Consider the following 19,311-nt stretch of genomic DNA (forward strand, 5'->3'; position numbering starts at 1 on the left):
GGCTTGCAGAAAACCTGTCTGGAGATACCCACGCCAGGTTGATAACCCCTGTTTTGAGCAATGGGTGCGAGTTAAGTTTTGGGGGAGAGACGTTAGAGTCCCAGCTGTAGGAAGGGTTCAGGACCCAACACTTGTGTCCTCCCCACCTCCATGCACAGGAGAAGTAGGGGTAGGCGCACCTCATGCCCAAAAGTTGTGTGACCTTGAGTCTGGCCGCCACTGTCTCTCTGCTCAATTTCTTCTAGGAACGAAGTATTTACATGGTCCTGGGCTAAGCCCCCCATGGGCATTATCTTACCTAAAACTTGTCCCATTGCTCTGCTGCTACATAACCCATCACCCCGAAACCTCATGCCCTAAAGCAATAACAATAATTTAGTTTGTTTATGAATCTGTCATGTTTGTGGGACTTGGCAGGGACAGCTGACCTCTGCTCCACATGGCATCAGTGGAGGCAAACCAACCACGGAGTGGAGGGTCCCATGGTTGGTCCTGGCTATGGGTGGGGAGCTCGGCTGGGGCTCTTTGCTGGGAGTCCCCATTCCCCTCCATAAGCTGTTTTAGCTTCCTTACCACATGATGGCCGGGTTTCCAGAGTGGGCATCCCAAAAGAGCCAGGCATAAGTGCGTGGCGTTTTATGACCTAGCCTGGGAAGTCACAACATCACCTCCACTGTATTCTGCTGGCTGAGGCCATCACAGATATCCACCCAGGTTCAAGGGGAGGTGGCTTAGACTCTGCGTCTTGCTATGGGAGAGGCAAGGTTCCACAAGGAAGTGAGGGATGGGAGATATTGTGACCATCTTTGGAAAATGCCAGTTGTCACATTCTTCCAAACAAGGTAGGTATGATAACCATTCCTAGTTTACAGATTGGGAAAACGAGGTTCAGAGAAGGTAATCTGCCCAAAGCCCCACAGCTAAGTAGCTAAGCTCTGAACACATGCTGTCTAACTTCAAAACTTAGGATTTTCCATCTTTTTTTTTTTTTTTACAGAGAGAGGAAGGAAAGGAGAAAGAGAGGAAGAGAAACATGGATGTAAGAGAGAAATATCAATTTGCCTCCTCTACATGCCCCAAGTGGGGGACCAAACCTGCAACCTAGGCATGTGTCCCATCTGGGAATCAAGGCCATGACCCTTCACTTTGGGGGACAATGCCCAACTGAGCCACTCCAGTCAGAGTTCAATTTTTTTTTTTGCTGCAAAACATTTCTTTCTAATAAAATATTGTGGGGAAGATCTGTGAAAGAGAAGGAGGAAAGCAGAGTGAGGGATGCTGGCCAAGGTATGGACAACGGATTGGGGGAGGGGTGCTGGACAGGAGGGCGTTCAGTCATCCCGCGGCTGGAGAGGAGGGAAGCACCCTCAGCCCTTGGTGATCCGTGGAGGTGAAGAAAGGGCACCTAGGATTCCAGGTAGGAGAAGGAGTGGCTGGTCAGTTCTTGCTGGGGCTACTCTCCCTGTCACTAGGAAACTCCATGTAAGGCAGCTCCCAGGGACCTCAGAGCCAGAGCCTGGAGGAAGAGAGGATGACTCATCGCAGCCCCACTCAGGCTGCCGGCTCAGCTGCTCCTGCGTCAGCCCGAGGCCTCTCCTGGACCCGTCTTCCTGAACGTCACTCCCCAGGATGCCTAAGGTGTTCTTTACGTGGTGGCTTTGACATGAACGCATTTTAACTACAAAAAGAGGAGCTTAAAAATAGCTGCCTTGTCACGAGGTGTAGGGAAGAGAGACACCCTCCTCCCCATCCACAGGAGTGAGGTAAAAAGTCACCCACACTTCTCAGGGCTGTACAGATCAACCTCACTGCCCTCCCCTACACCCTCCTCCCCATCCCCCTGGCTAACCTGAGCCCAGTTGAGGAAACATCTTTGAGATCTACCGGTGCCCATGCTGGGGAGGCTTTCTGCCGCTTTAGGCAAATCAGCGCTGTGGTCAGTGACATGTACCGGCTTTGTGGTCTCTCCTCAGGGCCCTCAAGGTGGCTGAGAAGAAAAATGCCTGCAGCCTTCAGGAGGCTGGCTGGCCATCCAAGAGCTCCTGCAGGGGCCTTGCTCACAGCCTGGCTCCAGGCATATGTGCGCCTGGATTCAAATCCTCTCCCTCTCCCTCTCCCTTCCCTGCTGGGTGATCTTAAGCGAATGATTTGACCTCTTGGGAACCCAGTTTCCACATCTGTAAAATGGGGAAATGCAAGAAGACCAGAGAGACACAGGGCAGCGAGGGAAGACCCGGAAGGCTGGGGCTGGAATCACCTGTGCCCACCACGAGGGCCTAGCAAATGCCCACTTCCCCTCAAGATGCTCAGCAGAGAGCATGGCCCATGGAAAACAGCCTGGGCGCCTTCAAGCTGCTTGATTAATGTTCCATTTAGTGCAATAAACAATACAATTACTCAACTCCTGCAAACTCCACTCCGAGTGGGGTGGGCCGGCGGGGTGGGCAGGCAGGACCGCCCTTCTGAGTCAGCCCTGCTATTAATTACAGGCACTTAAGCACGGCTCTGGGAAGCCGTGTGGTACCTTCGCAGCTGCTGGGAGGGCGGGGGGGAGTGGACAAGGGTGATGTCTCTTGGTGCTTCCTATGGCATCGAGCAAAGTAGGCACAGCCAGAGGTGGCTCAAGGAAAACACTCTCCCTTCCTCCCCCACTGTCGCCTCCTGCTGTCTTTGTCACCATAGATCTGTGTGACAAAATAATGACATAACCCCATTGGCATCCAGTGTCAAGCGTTATTGCTCCCACATGCAGAGTGGTTAGCCAGGTGGCTCTGCTCACCTTGGCTTGGTTCACAATCGTGTCCAGGGCTCGGCTGGCTGTTGGCTGGTCTTCAGGCGGGCCTCGTCCACCCGACTCCGCCCCACATGCCTCTCACCCTCCAGCAGGCTGGCTCGAACTCACTCTCACGGCAGCTGGGCAGGGGTCTGAGGAAGAGTAGAACCTGCAAAGCTCTTTAAAGCCCAGCTTGAAACTGGCAGAGCGCCATTCCCACCACACTCTATTGGCTAACACAAGTCACATGGCCAAGCCCAGCTTCAAACGACGGGAAATAGAATCTACCGCTTGGTGGGCGGAGCTACAAAAAGGCAGGGAAGGGGAACTGAGGTCTTTCTCAATCAGGCTAACACCACCAATGAACAATATAGAATTTGGGTGCCCTTTCTAGCCATGTAACTGACATTTAGTAGGTTGTTAACCTCTCCAAGCCTCTCTTTCCTCATCTGCAAAATGGGGATAAAAATGGCATCTATGTCACGGGGTCATCATGAGAACTAAACAAGGCAATGTATTGGAAGTGATTGCCACCCAGTAGGTGCTCAACAAATCTTTGTTTGCCAGCATCAATACTGCCCTCACAGACCAGTAACAAGGGGGCTGAAAGCTTAACCTGAGTTTGAACTCTGGCTCTGCTGTTGGCTAGCGGAGTGACCTGCAGGGAGTCCCTTGACCCTTCTGCACCCCCAAGGGCACTGTAGGAGGTGATAAAATAATTCTTGCAAGAGACTCACTTAGCTCAGTGGCTGGCACAGCCTGGGTTCTCGGGAAATGGTCTTGATTATGATTATTAACACCTATAAATAGGAATATTAATACCCATCTCAAAGAGCCGCTCTGAGGAACAATGAGTGTAATGAACCATGGAGGCTCCTTGAGAGCCAGAAAAGGCTGGCATTTATCAACACTGTTTCAGTTATAAGAGACAGAAACACAAGCCCAATTAGCTTAAGCAAAACAGGAGATGTTCTTAGCTCTTGTCACCAAAAATTCCGAGAGCAGGATAGGTGTGAGGCAGGCCTCCAGGATGCCAAACTTCCCCAGGATGTTTCCTTTGTCTTCATCTGCTTCTCTCTTTACTGGGCACCTTCTTTCTTTCAGCTCAGCCTCCCCACAGAATGGGGGACACAGTTATAGGCAGCTCGGGGCTCACCTCTATGGAAGAGGAGCTGCCTTCGTGTCCAGCCCAAAGCAGAAATCCCAGAGAAGGGCTTTGATTGGCCCAGGGAGGGTCACATGCCCGTGTTTCGACCAATCACTGCAGTCAGTGGGTGGGATATTATGACTGGTAGCCCCCAGCAGAAGCACTTGTTGAGAAAAGGAAGAACAGGTTCCTGGGAGGAAAAGGAAGTGAGATAAAACCAAGAGGCCTGCTTTGGCTCTGCTCTGAACTTTCTAGGTCTGCTCGCCCCATTGGACAGACAGAGATGCTTAGGTCTGAGCAACATCCAGAGACTCACGTAGGTCACACAGCAAGAAAATAAAACATCCCTCCCGACACCACGTAATCCTGTGTCTTCTGGAAGTAAGAGTTGTTCGTGCTCCGGGCAGCGCAGCTCAGCACTTTGCCCAACCTGGCCAAATTCCCTCGCATCTTGGCCCCCGTCCATGCGTCCCTGCCACACTCGCAAGATGAGCTTCAGCCTTTGGTTACTCAATTCCGAACCAGTTGCCACAGCCCAGCACTGCCGGCCGTTCTGTTGCGTCTTGGAGTTGTCAAACATCTCGAAAGCAGTCGCCCACATCTTTTAGGTCTGGCCAAGGCAGCCTGCCTTTGTTTTGCTGGATATTCCATAAGAAATTGGATCCATATGGGCCAAATTCCTCCAACGCTCATCTTGCATGGGCCAGGGTTTGGCACAAAGAGCCTGAGGGATGTGAAAATGCTTCCCCTCCTTCCCCGGGGACCAGAGTACAGCCACCAAGGCCAAAGGAATGGCAAGTCCCCAGCCAAAGCTGCAGCCAGTGCCTTCAACGTCTAAACCCATAGGGACAGAGCGAAACAAAGGCCAGGGACAACCTGCTATCTCACTCAGTGTCCTGGGTATGGGGGAAGGTGGGGGCATAGCTCTGCCATCTGCAGCCAGGACACCAGAGGCATGGAGTTCAGGGCACTGCACTCAGGGGCCAGGCCAGCCTGGCCCCTCAGCCCTGCTCTGCTGGCCTTTAGCCAGGTGGTCAGGAACAAGCCTCAGTTTCCTCATCTGAAAAAGTGGGGATAAAAGTGGTGTCGATCCCATGGGGTAGTGTTTTAATAATGGTGATGACACGGGGGTGGGATGGGATGGGAGTTATAGACAGAAAACTGTACTTGAAAAATAATTAAATTTAAAAAATTGGGGAAAAATAATGGTGATGAGAGGAGGATTATTAAACTAAACGTTAGTTGATGGAATTATTTGTGATGTTAATGCCACTGTCACCACCGTGATTATCACCACCATTATCAACACCATTACAGTGATCACGTCAGCATCTTCGTCCACAGCACCACCATCACCACCATCATCATCGTCATCATTGCCACTACCATCACCAGTACCAGCACCACTACCACCATCAAATCATTACAATCATCACCTCGGCCATCACCCTCACCGCCAACCACCATCATCCTTACCATCACCATCATCACCGCCAGCACCACCAGCACCACTAAGACCAATGCCATTACCGTCATCACCAGCATCACCAGCATCATCAACAGCTCCACCACCATCATCATCATCATTACTGTCGTGATCGCCATCACCACCAGCACCACTCCGACCATCATCATCACCATCACTATTAAGCAAAGCTCGGTTGTGAGGCCGACACTGGTCCCCATAGCCACCCTCCCCCTCCAGGTCCCTGTCGCCTTTAACCCAGAACCCTGGTGGAATTGCTGAGCCACTACCCGTCTCTAGTCTCATGCTCTCCAAACCCTCCCTCCTGCTCAGATCCCCTTCGTGATGCCCTCCACCCACAGAACAAACCCCAAGCTCTTTCATACGGCACCAGGGTCCTCCTCACTTTGTGGCCCATACCCTACAGTCTCTGTCACATCAAATGGTGCCCCCACTTTCCCAAATACGCCACACGTCTCATCCCTCCAGGACCAGGTGCCTGCTGTTCTCTCCAAGCAGAATGCTCCAGCCGCTACTTGTCACCCACCCAGTGCCCCTCCTGGGCTCAGCTCAAATGGCTCCTTCTTGACAGAACTCCCAGTTAATGCAAAAGGACAGCATTGCCTGCAGAAGGCTCTGAGCTTCTTCGAAAGGGAGATGGGCAAGAGCTGGAGAGAGATGCTGAAGACACACGAGCACACACAGGAGTCTTTCTCTGATGTCGTGAGAAGCATTGAAAGGAAATCGCTGTCTCACTCGGGAATTCAGAATTGTGCCTTACCATTTAAGGTTCACAGAACCAGCCCTGCACTTTGTGGCTGAAGTGACATCATTTATCCTCCTCTGAAGCCTGCATTCTTAGTTCAAATCCCAACCCCACCTTTTCCTGTCTATTTGAAGAACTTCGTTTCCTCAATCACACAATGGTCGGTTGTATTAAAGGACCACGGAGAACCCTTCCTGTCTGAAGCAGGGGGACAGCAGCCTGTGAACCTGGCAGACTTGCACTCCATCTGGCAGAACAGCCCACCCTTAACGTGAGAATAGGAGCTGCCTTGCAATTTTGCTGGAAGCTTCGACTCCGCTCTCTGGGAGCATGCTTTGAGCCTCATTGTGGAGAAGGGGCTCTCCTTTGAACAGGGCTCTTGAGGAGGCTGAATGGTGCTTTCTGAACACACAGTCTGGCACGAGGGAAGCCTCCACAGACACTAGCTGTGCATAATTTGTAGCTTTTATCCATTCTGCTCCGAGAGTCCAGTTGCCTCAGGCAGGAGAAGGGATTGGGAAGGGATGCCAGGGAGGCCAGAAGCCACACCTGATGCCCATCGGCTCGTCTGATGCTCCGCTAAAGCTGTAGCCTGCGTGACAGAGCGCTTGGCTGGAACCTTTTTTAAAAAAAAAAACATTTCAGAGAAAATGCAAATGACACAAGAAAATGAGCTGCAGATGGTGCCTGACTCCCCAAGAGTGCTGTCCTTGCCCTCTCCTGGGTCCTACACCACCATCTCTTTCTCATGTGCCCCCAACCCAGCTGACCCACTGTGCCCCACAGGAGAGTGTCCCAGAGAAGCCAGCCAAGTGGGGAAGGCGTAGCCACCGTCCTGAACAGAGGAAAGGAGGGAAGGGCAGAGCCCCGCCCGTGTCCTGCCTGCTGACCCACGACTGCTGCAGACCAGCTCAGCTGCCCACCCCCGGGGTCAGGCCCTGCTCTGGGTGCCGTGAGGATTTGATCTCAGCCCTCCGCCCCAGGAGGGAGGCACAGGAAGATGACTCTCCACCCTCTCTCCTTCTGCTCCAGTCACACCAGCCTCCTTACTATTACTTGAACACATCGAGCTTCTCCTGCCCCAGGGTCTTTGCACTTGCCAGTTCCTCTGCCTGGAAGGCACTTTCAAATCTCACCTGTTCAAAAAAACTTCTCTGATTACACAATGCATAGTAATCCCAACCCACTATTCTTTCTTACAGTACTTAATGTCCTTCACAACTGCTTTCACAACAAGTAACAATGTCTTGGTCTGTGTTTGCTTGTTAAGTGACAGGACCAGATTTGTTAGTCACCAATGTTTCTCTAGGACCATTGTGCAATGAAGAACTGGGGTGTTGTTTGCTTGGAGGATTGAAGAAACAAAGAAAAGGCCATTTTGTTAGGGTTCTGAAGGATGAATAGGAGTTCCAAAGAGGTTACGGAGGCAGCAAGAGCAGGGAGACATGAGCGTGGAGGCCCGTGGCAGTATGGCCTAGCAGGTCAGGGCCCACTGATGAGTGTCACAGGCCTGGGCTTAAACCCAGTTCCCTCATGCACAATGGCTTTGGGGGAGCTGCTTTTGATATCTGAGCTCAGTTCCCTCATCTCTGAGAGGGTGGGGCTGGGGGAGAGTTTGGTGAGCAGATAGATGCACAGGCTTAATGCAGTGCCATGCACACGGTCAGCTGGGTCAACAAAGCCGCGGAGATTTCCCTGCAGAAACTCAGCTGAGGCTCTTCTAGACCCCTGGCCTGGACACGAAGGAAGAGAGGGAGGGGAGGGAGGGGAGGTGGGGAGGAAGGAAGGAAGGAAGGAAGGAAGGAAGGAAATGGAAGGAGAAAAGAAGAGGAAAAAAGGAAAAGAGGTGAAGAGAGGAAAGCCCGACATATCTAGGCCATGAGGCAGGGCTGTCAAGGACTCCTTCAGCTTCGTGCCAAAGCCAAGTTCCAAGGATAAATCTTGGCTGGGGTCCTGGCCCAAGACTTGACGAGGTGGGGGCTGGGAGTTGGAGTCCCGTGACCCCTGAGCAACTCCCCTCAGGCCTCTGTCTCAGACCTTCCTCTCCGCCTTTACCTCTCCTCCTCGAGGCTCTCCGCTTTGGCAGCTTTCCCGGGAAACCCCTTCTACGCCTTTGCCCGGGCTGTGCTCTCTCCCCAGAATGCCCTTTCTCCAGACACTGAAATTCTCAGCAAATTCACAGCCTCCCTCCAATGACACCTCTGTCAGATGCTGTCACTTATGTCCCACCTTTTGGCCACGTATCAAGGGGTGATCAGAGTCATGGCCTCTGGCCTCAGGATCTGGGGTTTCCTAGGCAGGGTATCTAGGCTGGGAGTAGAAGGTCCGTGCACTGGACTGGAACTTCCTCAAAGACTAGGATCGGGTCAGTCTTGCTCAGCGCATAGTAGTAAACAGTCCCCTGACATTTGTTGAATGAACGAATGAGTGAGCAAGGGCTTGAACTGCAGGAGGCAGAGGAGTAAGCGGCCTCTGTAAACCCAACCCCACTTCTGTTCCCAACCAGCTCCCCTCCCCCGTGAGACAAATCCAATGGCCTCTCATCCAAGCGTGAGGAAACTGAGGTCCAAGGAGGTCCTAGTTTGTCCATCTATGGCCTTGTCGGGGACCCTGCCCCGCTCTGGGCCTCAGTGTCCCCATGGGGAAGGGAAGCAGTACCCCTGGTATTTCAATTCCAGAACTTTCTAGCTGTGTGGTCTTGGGCCAGTTATTCAACCTCTCTGAGCCCTGTTTCCACATCTTTAGACTATAAATGCCAAAGCAAGTTCGCATGGCAAACGTGTTGTGAGGGTGGTGATAAACGCCATAGGCGCCAGCTTCGTGAGCACGTGACTGCCACCGTGCCCAGGACCTAACACACAAGAGGGCCCCTCCATTGGTTCAATGTTTTGCTGTCACTATCTTCAAACTTTTGATAGGTTTATCTTCAAACTTACTGAAGTCCCATCTGACCACGGAGCACGCATGGGAGCCCGTGAGATGCAGGCAAGGTTCGTGTCTATTTCGGCTCCCTGATGCCTGGTTCCGGGTGGCTTCACAATGCCGTGAGCACGGAGACCCAGGGGACCTGCTGCGCGTGGGGGTTTGCTGAGATGCAAATCGAGTACGAGGTGAGCAGTCTGCATCACCCAAAATTCAGTGGGGCTGCGGTCAGCCCCGGGAGGCGCCCCTTTCCTCCCAAACTTACTTCAAATGCACAGAGAAGGTGCCTCTGAGAAACCCAGACAACCGAGAAACCCTATGGTCATAGTTTTTATGGCACCCTGTCTTCTTTTACGATATTCTTCCTTTGTTCGTGGTATCCTTTCTAATTTGCGTTTACGGACACCGAAACGATGCCCTGGAAGGAAGGACGGAGCAAGCCGGAACTCCCCTCAGAGGAGGCCAAGCGTTGGTAGAACGTATGAGTATCCAGAGGTGAAATAAAAAAAACATTTGGGTTTGTACGCACAGGGTTTCCACTGTTCGAGTTAAAAGGAAACGCATGCATGAACTACAAATACAAACCGTGTCATTTCGACGGTTCTGCACCCAAATGAAGTGCTCTTCTATTTGTACTTAAAACTAACACCGGCTGCTACACGGATGAGTGGTGAAGTTCATGCTAATAATTTAGAATTTTAATTTTTCTTTACTTAGAACCACACTAAATAGCAAATTTAAAAAAACCCTAAGTAGAGGAAGAGGTTGCAGAAGGAAGGGGAAAGCTTTATATTGTAGCGCTGTTTTTGTGGTTTTTTTTCCTTGCTTTTTGAACAAGGGGCCCACATCTTAACCATGGAACGCACCCTCCTGAATTGGGATTGGTATGGACGGTACCGTTACATTATGATACAACCAGATGCATCGCAGATACGAGAGTGACAGGCAATAGCCAGCCACTGTGAGCTCTCTGCCTCCCCTCCTCACTCACCCAACTCACAGGTGGTAAGTTGAGGCTCCCAGAGGCTAGGTCCTCAGGCTTGGCAAGGTTTGTGTGGCAGGAGCAGGATTTGAACCTGGTCCCTAGGCACTCCAGCTTTGCTAACTATTCCAAGTCCCTCGGCCCTACGCCCTCCCCCTCCCCCTCTGCCTGGCCTTGGCGCCTCAATGAGCCCTTTGTCCTCTGAGGGGCTCAGAACTCCTGAGGGTTCCACTTTGGGACAAAGGCTGGAGGAGTAAGGGCTGCTGGGGGCAGCTGGAGGGGGCTCGGAGGCACCAGGAAGAATGTGCTCTTGCGGGTGAGATTCCCCGTGGGGTCAGGCTCCTCCAGCCCATGGGGAGGGGCTATAATGGAGAGGACAAAGGCCGCAGCCACAGCTCACAGTGGCATTGATCCAGGCGGTCCCTGCGGCTCCCCCACCTCCAGCCCTCAGACCACTGGCCAGACAAGCGGGACTCCAGCCCAGGGGGAGGGGCTGGGGAAATGGGAGTTCCCGCCTCCCCTCCTGTCAGAGGCTGCCAGGGGCACCTGCAGGCTCAGCCCACAGCCTGTACCTGTGCTGGAAGGAAAGGGAGGCAGGAAAATAAAAGCCTCTTCCTCCTCAGCCTCTCCTCCCTGCCTCCTTGGCCAACAACAGCAAAAAGGATGCGAGAAGTCTGGCTGGGCTCTGCCTGGGCGGGAAACAGAGTATTCGTCCAGCAATCACTGTGTGCAGGGCACAGAACGGAGCAGGGGCAGCCAACCAGACCTGGACCCTTGAAACTGAAAGACTCAAATAGCTCATGTGCTCTGGCACTGGCAGGTTGGGGGGCCTCAGGTAGACTGCGGTGTGTCTGTGATCCTCCTCTCCGTCAGCCACGGGGACCTGGCCCAGCCTGGCCTTGTGCTTAGCGTGACCGAATCCTCTCGGTCCCCAGAGGCGACCTTCATTCCAGTGGCTTCACCTCTCTGCGTCTCAGCTTCCTTCTGTGGAAAATAGGGCCTGTAATTGAGCCTATGTCCTCTGCTGTTAATATAACTCATCAGCAGAAGACCCCTGCATATAGCGAGCATCACACAAGTGTTTCCTGTTATGAATTATTGTACCTCCATTTGCACAGGGAGGCACCGAGGTACTTGACGGTCGGTCCTACCACCACAGGAGCTGACATGTACCGAACACTCACTCAGAGCAGCCCCTAGGCGAAGCTCTCTCACTGCATCGAATCCTTACATCTCTCTGCTGTGGGTGCTGGAATCGGTCCCATTTTGCAGATGAGGAAACTGAGGCTCAGACAGCAGCTACTGAGCCAATGAGCGGGACTTGGAGCTGATGGACCCTCTGCCACCCAGCTGCTATCTTCTCCCTAGCACCTCCCATATCACAGAAGGAAGCCGATATCCCCACCTGGACAACCAAGGGGACCCTGCCAGGTCCAGGTTCCAGTTCCTCCTGGGGCCCCACTCTACCTAGAAAAACGAGGTGGCAAAAGGGCCTTGCTGGGAGCTGCAAGCTTATCCCTGTTTGCTCAAATCCCAACAATAGGTACAAATGAAAGAAGAGGACCTTCCGCCAGCCCACAAGCTCAGAGCTCCCCAAAAGTGCATCCTGCCTGCCCCTCCTGGGCGACCTTGGCCCACAAACGGCAGGACTACAAATGGGGGTGTTTGGAACCCTGCCTTCCACATCTTTCTCAGTGCCACACGTGCAGAGTAAGCATCCAGCCAGCACGCGGTGTCCACTAGGCAATCAGTAACCCTGGCTGCATAGGTTCTGGTTACCGGCATCGGTGTCCCCCAAACTCCCACAGCACCTCACCATTTTCAACTCTCCCCCTTTTCATATTCTCTCAGGGAGGCCTTGCTTTGGAAGGTAACTGAGGCAGGTGCTGCTGGGTTAAGCCCATTTTTCAGGCGGAGAAGCTAAGGCCCAGAGAGGGGACCCTGGGCCAGTTAGTGGGGAGTTCAGCAAGGGCTCCCTCGTATCATCTGTCCCTACCCCTTCCTGTGCCCCACCCCAGTGGCTGCATAGCAGCAGGCAGAGTTTTGAATGGAGAGTCAGACGGGCCTGTATTCGAATTCCAGAAAATAGGGGGAAGTCTCTGGGCATGCGCTCAAGGCATGGCTGTTGGTACCATGATTCACAACTCCCTCCCACCCCAGCAAGCCAGAAATCGAATGAGCAACCCCAGACCATCCATTGATAGGCTGTGTGATTCCATTTTTATAACAGCCAAGATGCAAGAGCAAAGGCAAAACTAATCAATGGTGATATAAATGCAATCTGTTGTTGCTTTTGGGGCTGGGGCGTTCACTGGTAGGAGCAGGAGAACGCTCGCTGGGAGTCTGTCCTGCCGTATAATTTTGTAATTTTAGGTTGCACACGTGCGGACATGAGTGAACACTCACCCCATTGGATTCTTCAGAGCTGTGCATTTCACTGCATAAAAATTATACCTCCATTTTTAACATGGGAAAATGGGGGGTGGGGAACACTGAGTTTTAACCCAGTGTTCTATTTATAAACAAAAAAAACTCCGTTCAAGATGTCAACAGGCACAGCTGCAATGGAAAGAGGTTGTGGCATTTCCTCAAAAAGTTGAACACAGAGTAACCATGCGCCTGGGTAACTCAGCTCCCAGGTCCATACCCAGGAGCATCAAACGTGTGTGTGTTCGCACAAAGACTTGCACACGAGTGTTCATGGCAGCGCTGTGTGTACAAGTCAAAAAGGGAAAACAGCCCTAATCTCCACCCCTGGGAAATGGGTAGACAAAATGCGGTCCATTCACACAGCGGAGTGGTATTCGGCCCACAAAGGAATGAACCGACAGTGTTATGCTGAGTAAAAGCGGTCTGACACGAAAGGCCACATGTTGCAGGGTTCCGTTTACCTGGAATGTGCAGAGTAGGTGAAGTCAGAGAGAGTCCATTCGTGGTTTTCCGGGGCTAGAAGGAGGCGATAATCGGGATTAACTGAAAACGAGTACAGGGTTTCTTTTTGGACGATGAGCATGTTCTAGAATCGGATAGGAATCACATTTGCCCAACGTTGTGAATATACTAAAAACCACTGAATTATACACACTTACATGATTAAAATAGAGGATTCTGTGTTCATGTGAATGTGTATCAATAAAAAAAATTTCCAAGGTGCCTAGAGCAACTCACTGGGATGTAACTGCAGAATCAGGGCCTGAAAGCCATCCTATTACATGGCGTTATAGTCGCAGAATTGGGCGCTCGGCCCTAGTCCCTTCCTGCTCAGGTCAGCCGGTCTGGGGGCAGAGCTTCAGCACCTCCCACACGCCGTATGTCTGATACACTCAGTCAGGGTGCCCCAGGCGGGTCCTTCTTGCCAACCCCCTTGCCAGTTAGGGAAGCCCCCTGTTCCACTCTGATCTTGAGAATATTTCTAATCTCTGTTCAAAGACAGTGGGACAGGGTGTCCTTGCCTCTGCCCCTAGCTGTCGAAGGGCTGAGGGTCCCCCTGACCCCTCCTCCATCCCCTCTCACGGTGGAGACAACCCCTCAGCCCCCACTCCTTGGCAGCTGTTCCGAGACGGGACACCCGGCTAAGATGGGGTTTCTCCGTCAGCATGAAAAGGCCAACCTGCAAGACGTGGCAGCCTGCTGCTGGAGCTCTGCCCTGGTCCTCCCTCCCTGGTGCCAACATCCATCCCGATGTACAGCCCCGTGTTACGTGGTCCTTGGTTCTTGGCCCTCTGAGACACGAATTCACTCACTCACTCGTCCATTCATTTCACACCAACCTCCAGTCTCCCAGATGCCCATCCTCACTGCTCATCATTCTTTCACTTCCCTTCTGTTCCTTGGGTCCAAGCACCATCATCCACCACTGTCACTCTGAGCAGGAGACCTTTAAAGGTTAAAGACATTTTTAAGCTCCTCCAAATTAGAGGCCTTGTCTTTAAAACTTTATATTCTGACAAATATGTTACTGCACATATTTTTTTTAAACTTTTAAAAGCTGAAGAGAAGAAATACTTTCTGCCAAATTAGGGTCAATTTATATACTGGAATGAATAGAATGAACTCCTATTCATCCTTCAAAACCCCACTTGGACATGACCCCCTGGAGGAAGTCTTCCCCAAGCCTCCTACATGGAGCTCATGAGTGTCTCAGAGTTTCTTCCATCCTTTGTACCATGGATTATCAGGCATATTGCCCTCACTTTTAACTTGTCTGTCTTTCTCCTCCATTCCTCCCTTTGTAGACTATGGTCCTGCAATGGCCTCAAGCCTCAGGCTTCAGGTATCAGAGCGAAGCTACTTCCCAAAGGGTGGCCCGTGGGCCAGCCAGACTTTTACAGGCCTGAAACAGGGCTGGTGCTCACAGCGACTTTCAAGCTAGATGTTATTCGCTCCATTTTAGAGACAAGAACATGGAGATTGGCTTAAAAGCCCCTGTCCACGGCCCATGGCTATAAGCGGAGGAAGCATCAACCAACCCAGGAGGAACAGACTCCGAAACGCTGCCAGCTGCGCCATGCTGCGATCCAGGAGCGCTGCTAACAGCCTGTGCATGTACAGTAGCCCTCCTGTGAGCTGTGTCCACACTCCCTGCATCGTCTTCTGTAACAACTCCGCAAGTTAGACCCATTTCGCAGACGAGGAAAAGGAGGCACTGAGAAGCCACCTAACCCGCAGGAGGATACAAAGCTTCCTGAGTTCTGAAATTGAACTCGAAGACCCAAAATAATAACCATCGCACAACACGGCCACCTGGGTCCCTCCTGACTCCTTCCCTCCTGCATTAATCAGATGCCAGTCATTCGCAGATGCCTCCCAGGGGCCACTGTTGCAATGTTTGGGTTGGCACAGGAGGGGAAGAGGTGCCACCGGTGTCCTCAGGCCAGAGATGCTGCTCAACCTCCTACAGTGCATGGGACAGTCCCCGCCACAGAGAATTAGCCAGCCAAATGTCAGTGGTGCTGAGTGGAGAAGTTCTGAGATGACCCAGCCTAGACTCACATTGAATCACCCATGCACACACACTGCAGCATCCAGACCTACACTCCCACCCCCCGTGTAATTTGAAGAAGCCCATAGGAAAAGGGGAGAGGTGGGGGAAAAAAATGAAGCCAGCCCCGCCCACAAATGTACCACAGTCACCATTAACGTCATATTTATTGTTATTTAGCTGCTCAGGAAAACATATACAGGTATATACAATATGCATGAATACAGAAGACTGCACTTTACATATTTTTTTAAAAAAGAAAGAAAAAAATAACACTCAATTTCATGAGCTATTGTCACAGTCTTCCAACCAAGCATTTCAGAAATGAATTTCTTTTAAGAGTCAAAAAAGATTACAGGATTGCCTAACACACAGCAGAGTTAAGTTTTCATATTTTACATGTGCAATAACGTTTCCATTTTCTTTCCCGAAGAGTTTGCTATGCAGTACCAATTACCAGTGTTTGGAGTCTCATGGGCTGGGTGTGTTTTTAATTTGCTTTTATCCTTCCTATTAAACCAAATTTAATGAAATAACATCCTTTTGCTTAAGGCTATTTTTAAAGCTGTTCCATTCTGGGGTCGTGGGGAGCGAGAAAGTTTAAGACTTCAAGGGGTTTCCGAGGTTGCGAAGACCATGAGCTGATGGCCAAGTGTTGATGGACTCAACACGGGGAAAGTGAGAGACAGAAGTCAAGACGCTTGGCTCCCCGGCCTTAAGCAATTAAGGAGAAATCATTCCTGTTTTTTTAAAAATAACATGATGAAGCTCTCCAAACAGCTGTACATTTCGGAGTCAGAGGGGGCACGGAGTTTTGCTCAGACTGGCTGATTCTCCTGCCCCCGTGGCAGGAGTTGGGGGGTGGAGACATCTCTCCCCTTTTGTATCCTTTGGTGGCAGAACTCAGGAACCAAATCAGCTCACACCTTCTTCTGACAAATTCGCACCGCCTGCTTTGGCCTGCCCTCGGCGGCCAGGGGGTCAGCCCCTGGTCAGACTGTCCGTGCAAGAACCTGGGGCTGTCCAGACTCTGACCGGAGCCAAAAGGGCCAGCAGAAGGAAAGGAGGAGGGGGCTATGGAAAGAGCCAGGTTTTTCTGGACGCCCTTCTCCCTTGGCTGAAAAGTTCTTTGAAACAAGCAATGCGGGCGTTGGATGATGAGCCCAAAGTCTGCAGGTCACTTGCTAAAAAAAAAAAAGCCAGGTCTGCAAACTCTGGGGACCCGGGGGAAGGGGTGGGGTGAGGTTCAAAATGGCAAATTTGTTGTGTAGTAAGACATGGTCGTTAACAAAAACACATTAAATATGGGTCGTCAATTTGGGTGAGGTGGTATTAGTTACTTCCTGTCTGACCCAGCCTGGAATCTCAGCGCCCCCCGGGATGCTCCCCTATAAGTCATTCAAGCCTTTTGTAGGCATCAATAGCACCCAAAGGTGCCTGCTCCTGTCAAGCTTGGGCCTCTGGTGACCTTGGCTCTGGGAGGACCAGGTAACAGGCCTTGCTTGGGTCCAGGAGCCCTGCTGACCCAGCCGCCCCTCCTCGCTTCTCCAAGGAGAGGTTATTTCTTCATGAGACACATGTGATGTGACTCTAATTTCGCAATAGCGTGAGATTAAACCAAAAAGGGGGGAAATTCCAGGGTTCAAAAGACAAGGCCCAGGTATCAAAGTCATGAGTTAATTCCCTTTCTCCTCGCTCTGGCCCTCGGCAGTCTGCAAAACCTGGCAAAGACGTATTCCCAGGCTTGGAGAGGAGGGCTCGGCAAGCTGAGCCTGGGGCCCCCTCATCCCTCCCAGGGATAGGTGGTTGACCAGGTTGGAGGTGGTAAAATAGACCGATGTGAAGACCACCCAGGATAGGTGGGGGAGATACGCCCAAGCTCCCTTCCTCGGTCCCCAACGATGCCCAGCTGGGAACATCTGTCAGGAAAGGTCAAAGGCTAAGAACTGATCTGCCCCCAACTCCAGCAACCAAGCCCCCGTAGTCTGGTTGCAACAGGGCTGGAGACTAGAGCTCCCCATCCCTAGAGGCTGCAAGCCGGAAGGCCTCCACGCCCCAAGCAGACCAGGACCACTCAGCATAGTGTGAAAACTCGGAGTGCCGGCATCTGTGGAGAGGCCCAGAAAAGGAGCGAAAGGACCACTGTCAAACGTTCTGACTCCTTCCCACTGAGCAAGCTGGCCACACCATCGCCTCCATTGCAGGAGGGCAGCTTCCAGCAGGAGAGAGAACGGAGCTGAAGGCTGAGCGTGTGTTTGTAGGAAAGAAAATCTCTCTATTTTCTTAGGAAACAGACAAAACAAAATCCCAGGCGCAATACCTAAGGGGGACGGGGGCCGTTCATTGTTTGGCTCCTGCCTGACCGATGACAGTTGGATGTCAATATATAATACCGTGATGACAATTGGACTTTCACCCGGCAATATTCCAGAACTACTCTTCTCCAGGATTTTCATTTTAATAAGCAGTGAACAAAGCAAAAAGGAAAAAAAAAAAAGCAAGGGTGTCGGTGGGGGAAACAAGAATAAAAGAGAATAAAAAAGGAAAGCAACTCTTGTCTCATTATGAAATAACAATACTTGGACATACAGCAGCATGGGAATAAAACAAAGAAAGAGGTCATCTAAAAACCGTATGCCAAGATGACAGAAAAATGGGAATTATCTAGCAAGAAAAAGGCTTAAGCAAAAGTTTGGTAACTGCTGAAGGGTTAACACTGGTAACATACTGTGGCAGACAGAGTTTCTCTTTTAAAAAATTTTTTTTGAGGTTTTTTTTTTCCCCCCTTTAAATTAACCCCTTCCAGTCCATATGCCACTAAGCAGGTACCAACCTACAAAATAAGTCATCCACTCAGCAATAGTGGCCCTTTCGAATGATCAGGGTTGGGTAGGAAGCAGGGTGAGGGGAGAAGGGAGAGAGAGGGGGGAGGGAAGGGCCTGGTGGGGGCGGGGCATTCTTGTCATTTCAAGTTAGGGCGGCCACAAATGTCCCGAATCTGTTGGAAATATCGGAGTGCAGGGACCGCCAGGTGGGCACGGAGGCTCGGGCCTTGGCGTCGCCCACGTCGTCCGTGCAGTGGACAGACAGGCACTGCAAGTGGCTGCCAGGCTGGGCTGCTGAGGCCTTGTTCGCGGGGAGGTCATGGGCTGCGGAGAAAGAAGGAAGACAGGATGTTAGCTGTATGCTGCGCAGCTCTGTGGGAGGCCCCAGTCAGACAGGCAGGAGAAGACAGGCAGGGTCTGTGCCCTCTTTTCGTGCCTAAAGGCAGTCTGAAGGGATCCAGAAGTGGCCGGGAAGAAGGTTAGAATCACCACCCCCTGGCCGTTGTCTCTGATTTGGCTGTGAGACCTCAGCCAAGAAAAGGCCTCCCCCTGGGCCACGATTTTACACCTTAGGGAAATAGGAACCCTGGGCAGGGTAAACTCAGGGTTCACTCATCTCTGATGAGCTAGAGTTCCCAAAAGATTAACTGGACCTGAACAAAGTTGGGAAGGCTTCCTGGAAGAGAGGTATCCAAACTGGACATTGAAGCATGGGTAGGAGTTCATCCGATGCCATGAAAGGGTGGCAGGGGACACAGTCCAGGTCCAGACCACAGCTGATTGGTCATCTTCCAGAAAGACATTTGCTAAGGGTCTACTAGGTGCTGGAAACTTCCTTAAATAAGGTGTCAAACTGCTCAGAGCAGTAAAGACTAATAGCCTGGATTCCTCCAACGAGAGCAGTGCCCTTTGCCCATCCCTAGCTGCCGCATGAAGGGACTTTGGGGGATAAGGGTGAGGGAATCTATTCCTCCCCTTGCCCCATTAGCAAAATTCCCTCAGTTTCCTTTTCACTCAGTCACACAGCATCAGAAACAGCACAGATCATAGTGAGGTCTGGGTTAGACACTCTTGAGGGGAAGGCAGTTTGACAACCATTCACACCTTAGTATGAATTAGATGTGAAGAAAGCAAGAACTGGGGAGTTCAGAGGCAGGGAAGGAATGGAACAGTCATGTGGAGGACTGCTAACTTACTGCTGCCAGTGACCAATAATTCCATTCTGAAACCTCCTGTATGTCGATGAATATTCTCATTATTCTCCTTTTACCGAGCCTGACTCTCAAAAAGGAGAGGTGAGCAGCCCAAGGTCACACAGCCAGGAAGGGGCACAGCTGGGTTATAAAGATGGGCTAATGGTGAATTTCGGATTCAATAGACATGAGAAAAGCTGGCATTGGGGGGTTCAGGGCAAACTTTGGGCTGAGAGAGCACACCCAAACACTGAACT

General features: G+C 51.6%; 1 protein-coding gene across 1 annotated transcript in view; it reads right to left on the reverse strand.

Annotated features, from left to right (window-relative positions):
• Nucleotides 1–15,184: 15,184 nt before the first annotated feature.
• The window catches only part of MN1 (MN1 proto-oncogene, transcriptional regulator), a 46,215-nt gene continuing 42,088 nt past the window's right edge, over nucleotides 15,185–19,311 (reverse strand). The window contains exon 2 of the mRNA XM_037052398.1: nucleotides 15,185–18,185. Within this exon, the coding sequence (XP_036908293.1) occupies nucleotides 18,004–18,185 (182 nt within the window). The 3' untranslated portion in view covers nucleotides 15,185–18,003. The remainder of the gene's footprint in view (nucleotides 18,186–19,311) is intronic.

This window comes from Sturnira hondurensis, unplaced genomic scaffold (genome assembly GCF_014824575.4).
Source record: "Sturnira hondurensis isolate 20B ecotype Veracruz unplaced genomic scaffold, ASM1482457v3 Scaffold0007406, whole genome shotgun sequence".
NCBI classification, from domain to species: Eukaryota; Metazoa; Chordata; class Mammalia; order Chiroptera; family Phyllostomidae; genus Sturnira; species Sturnira hondurensis.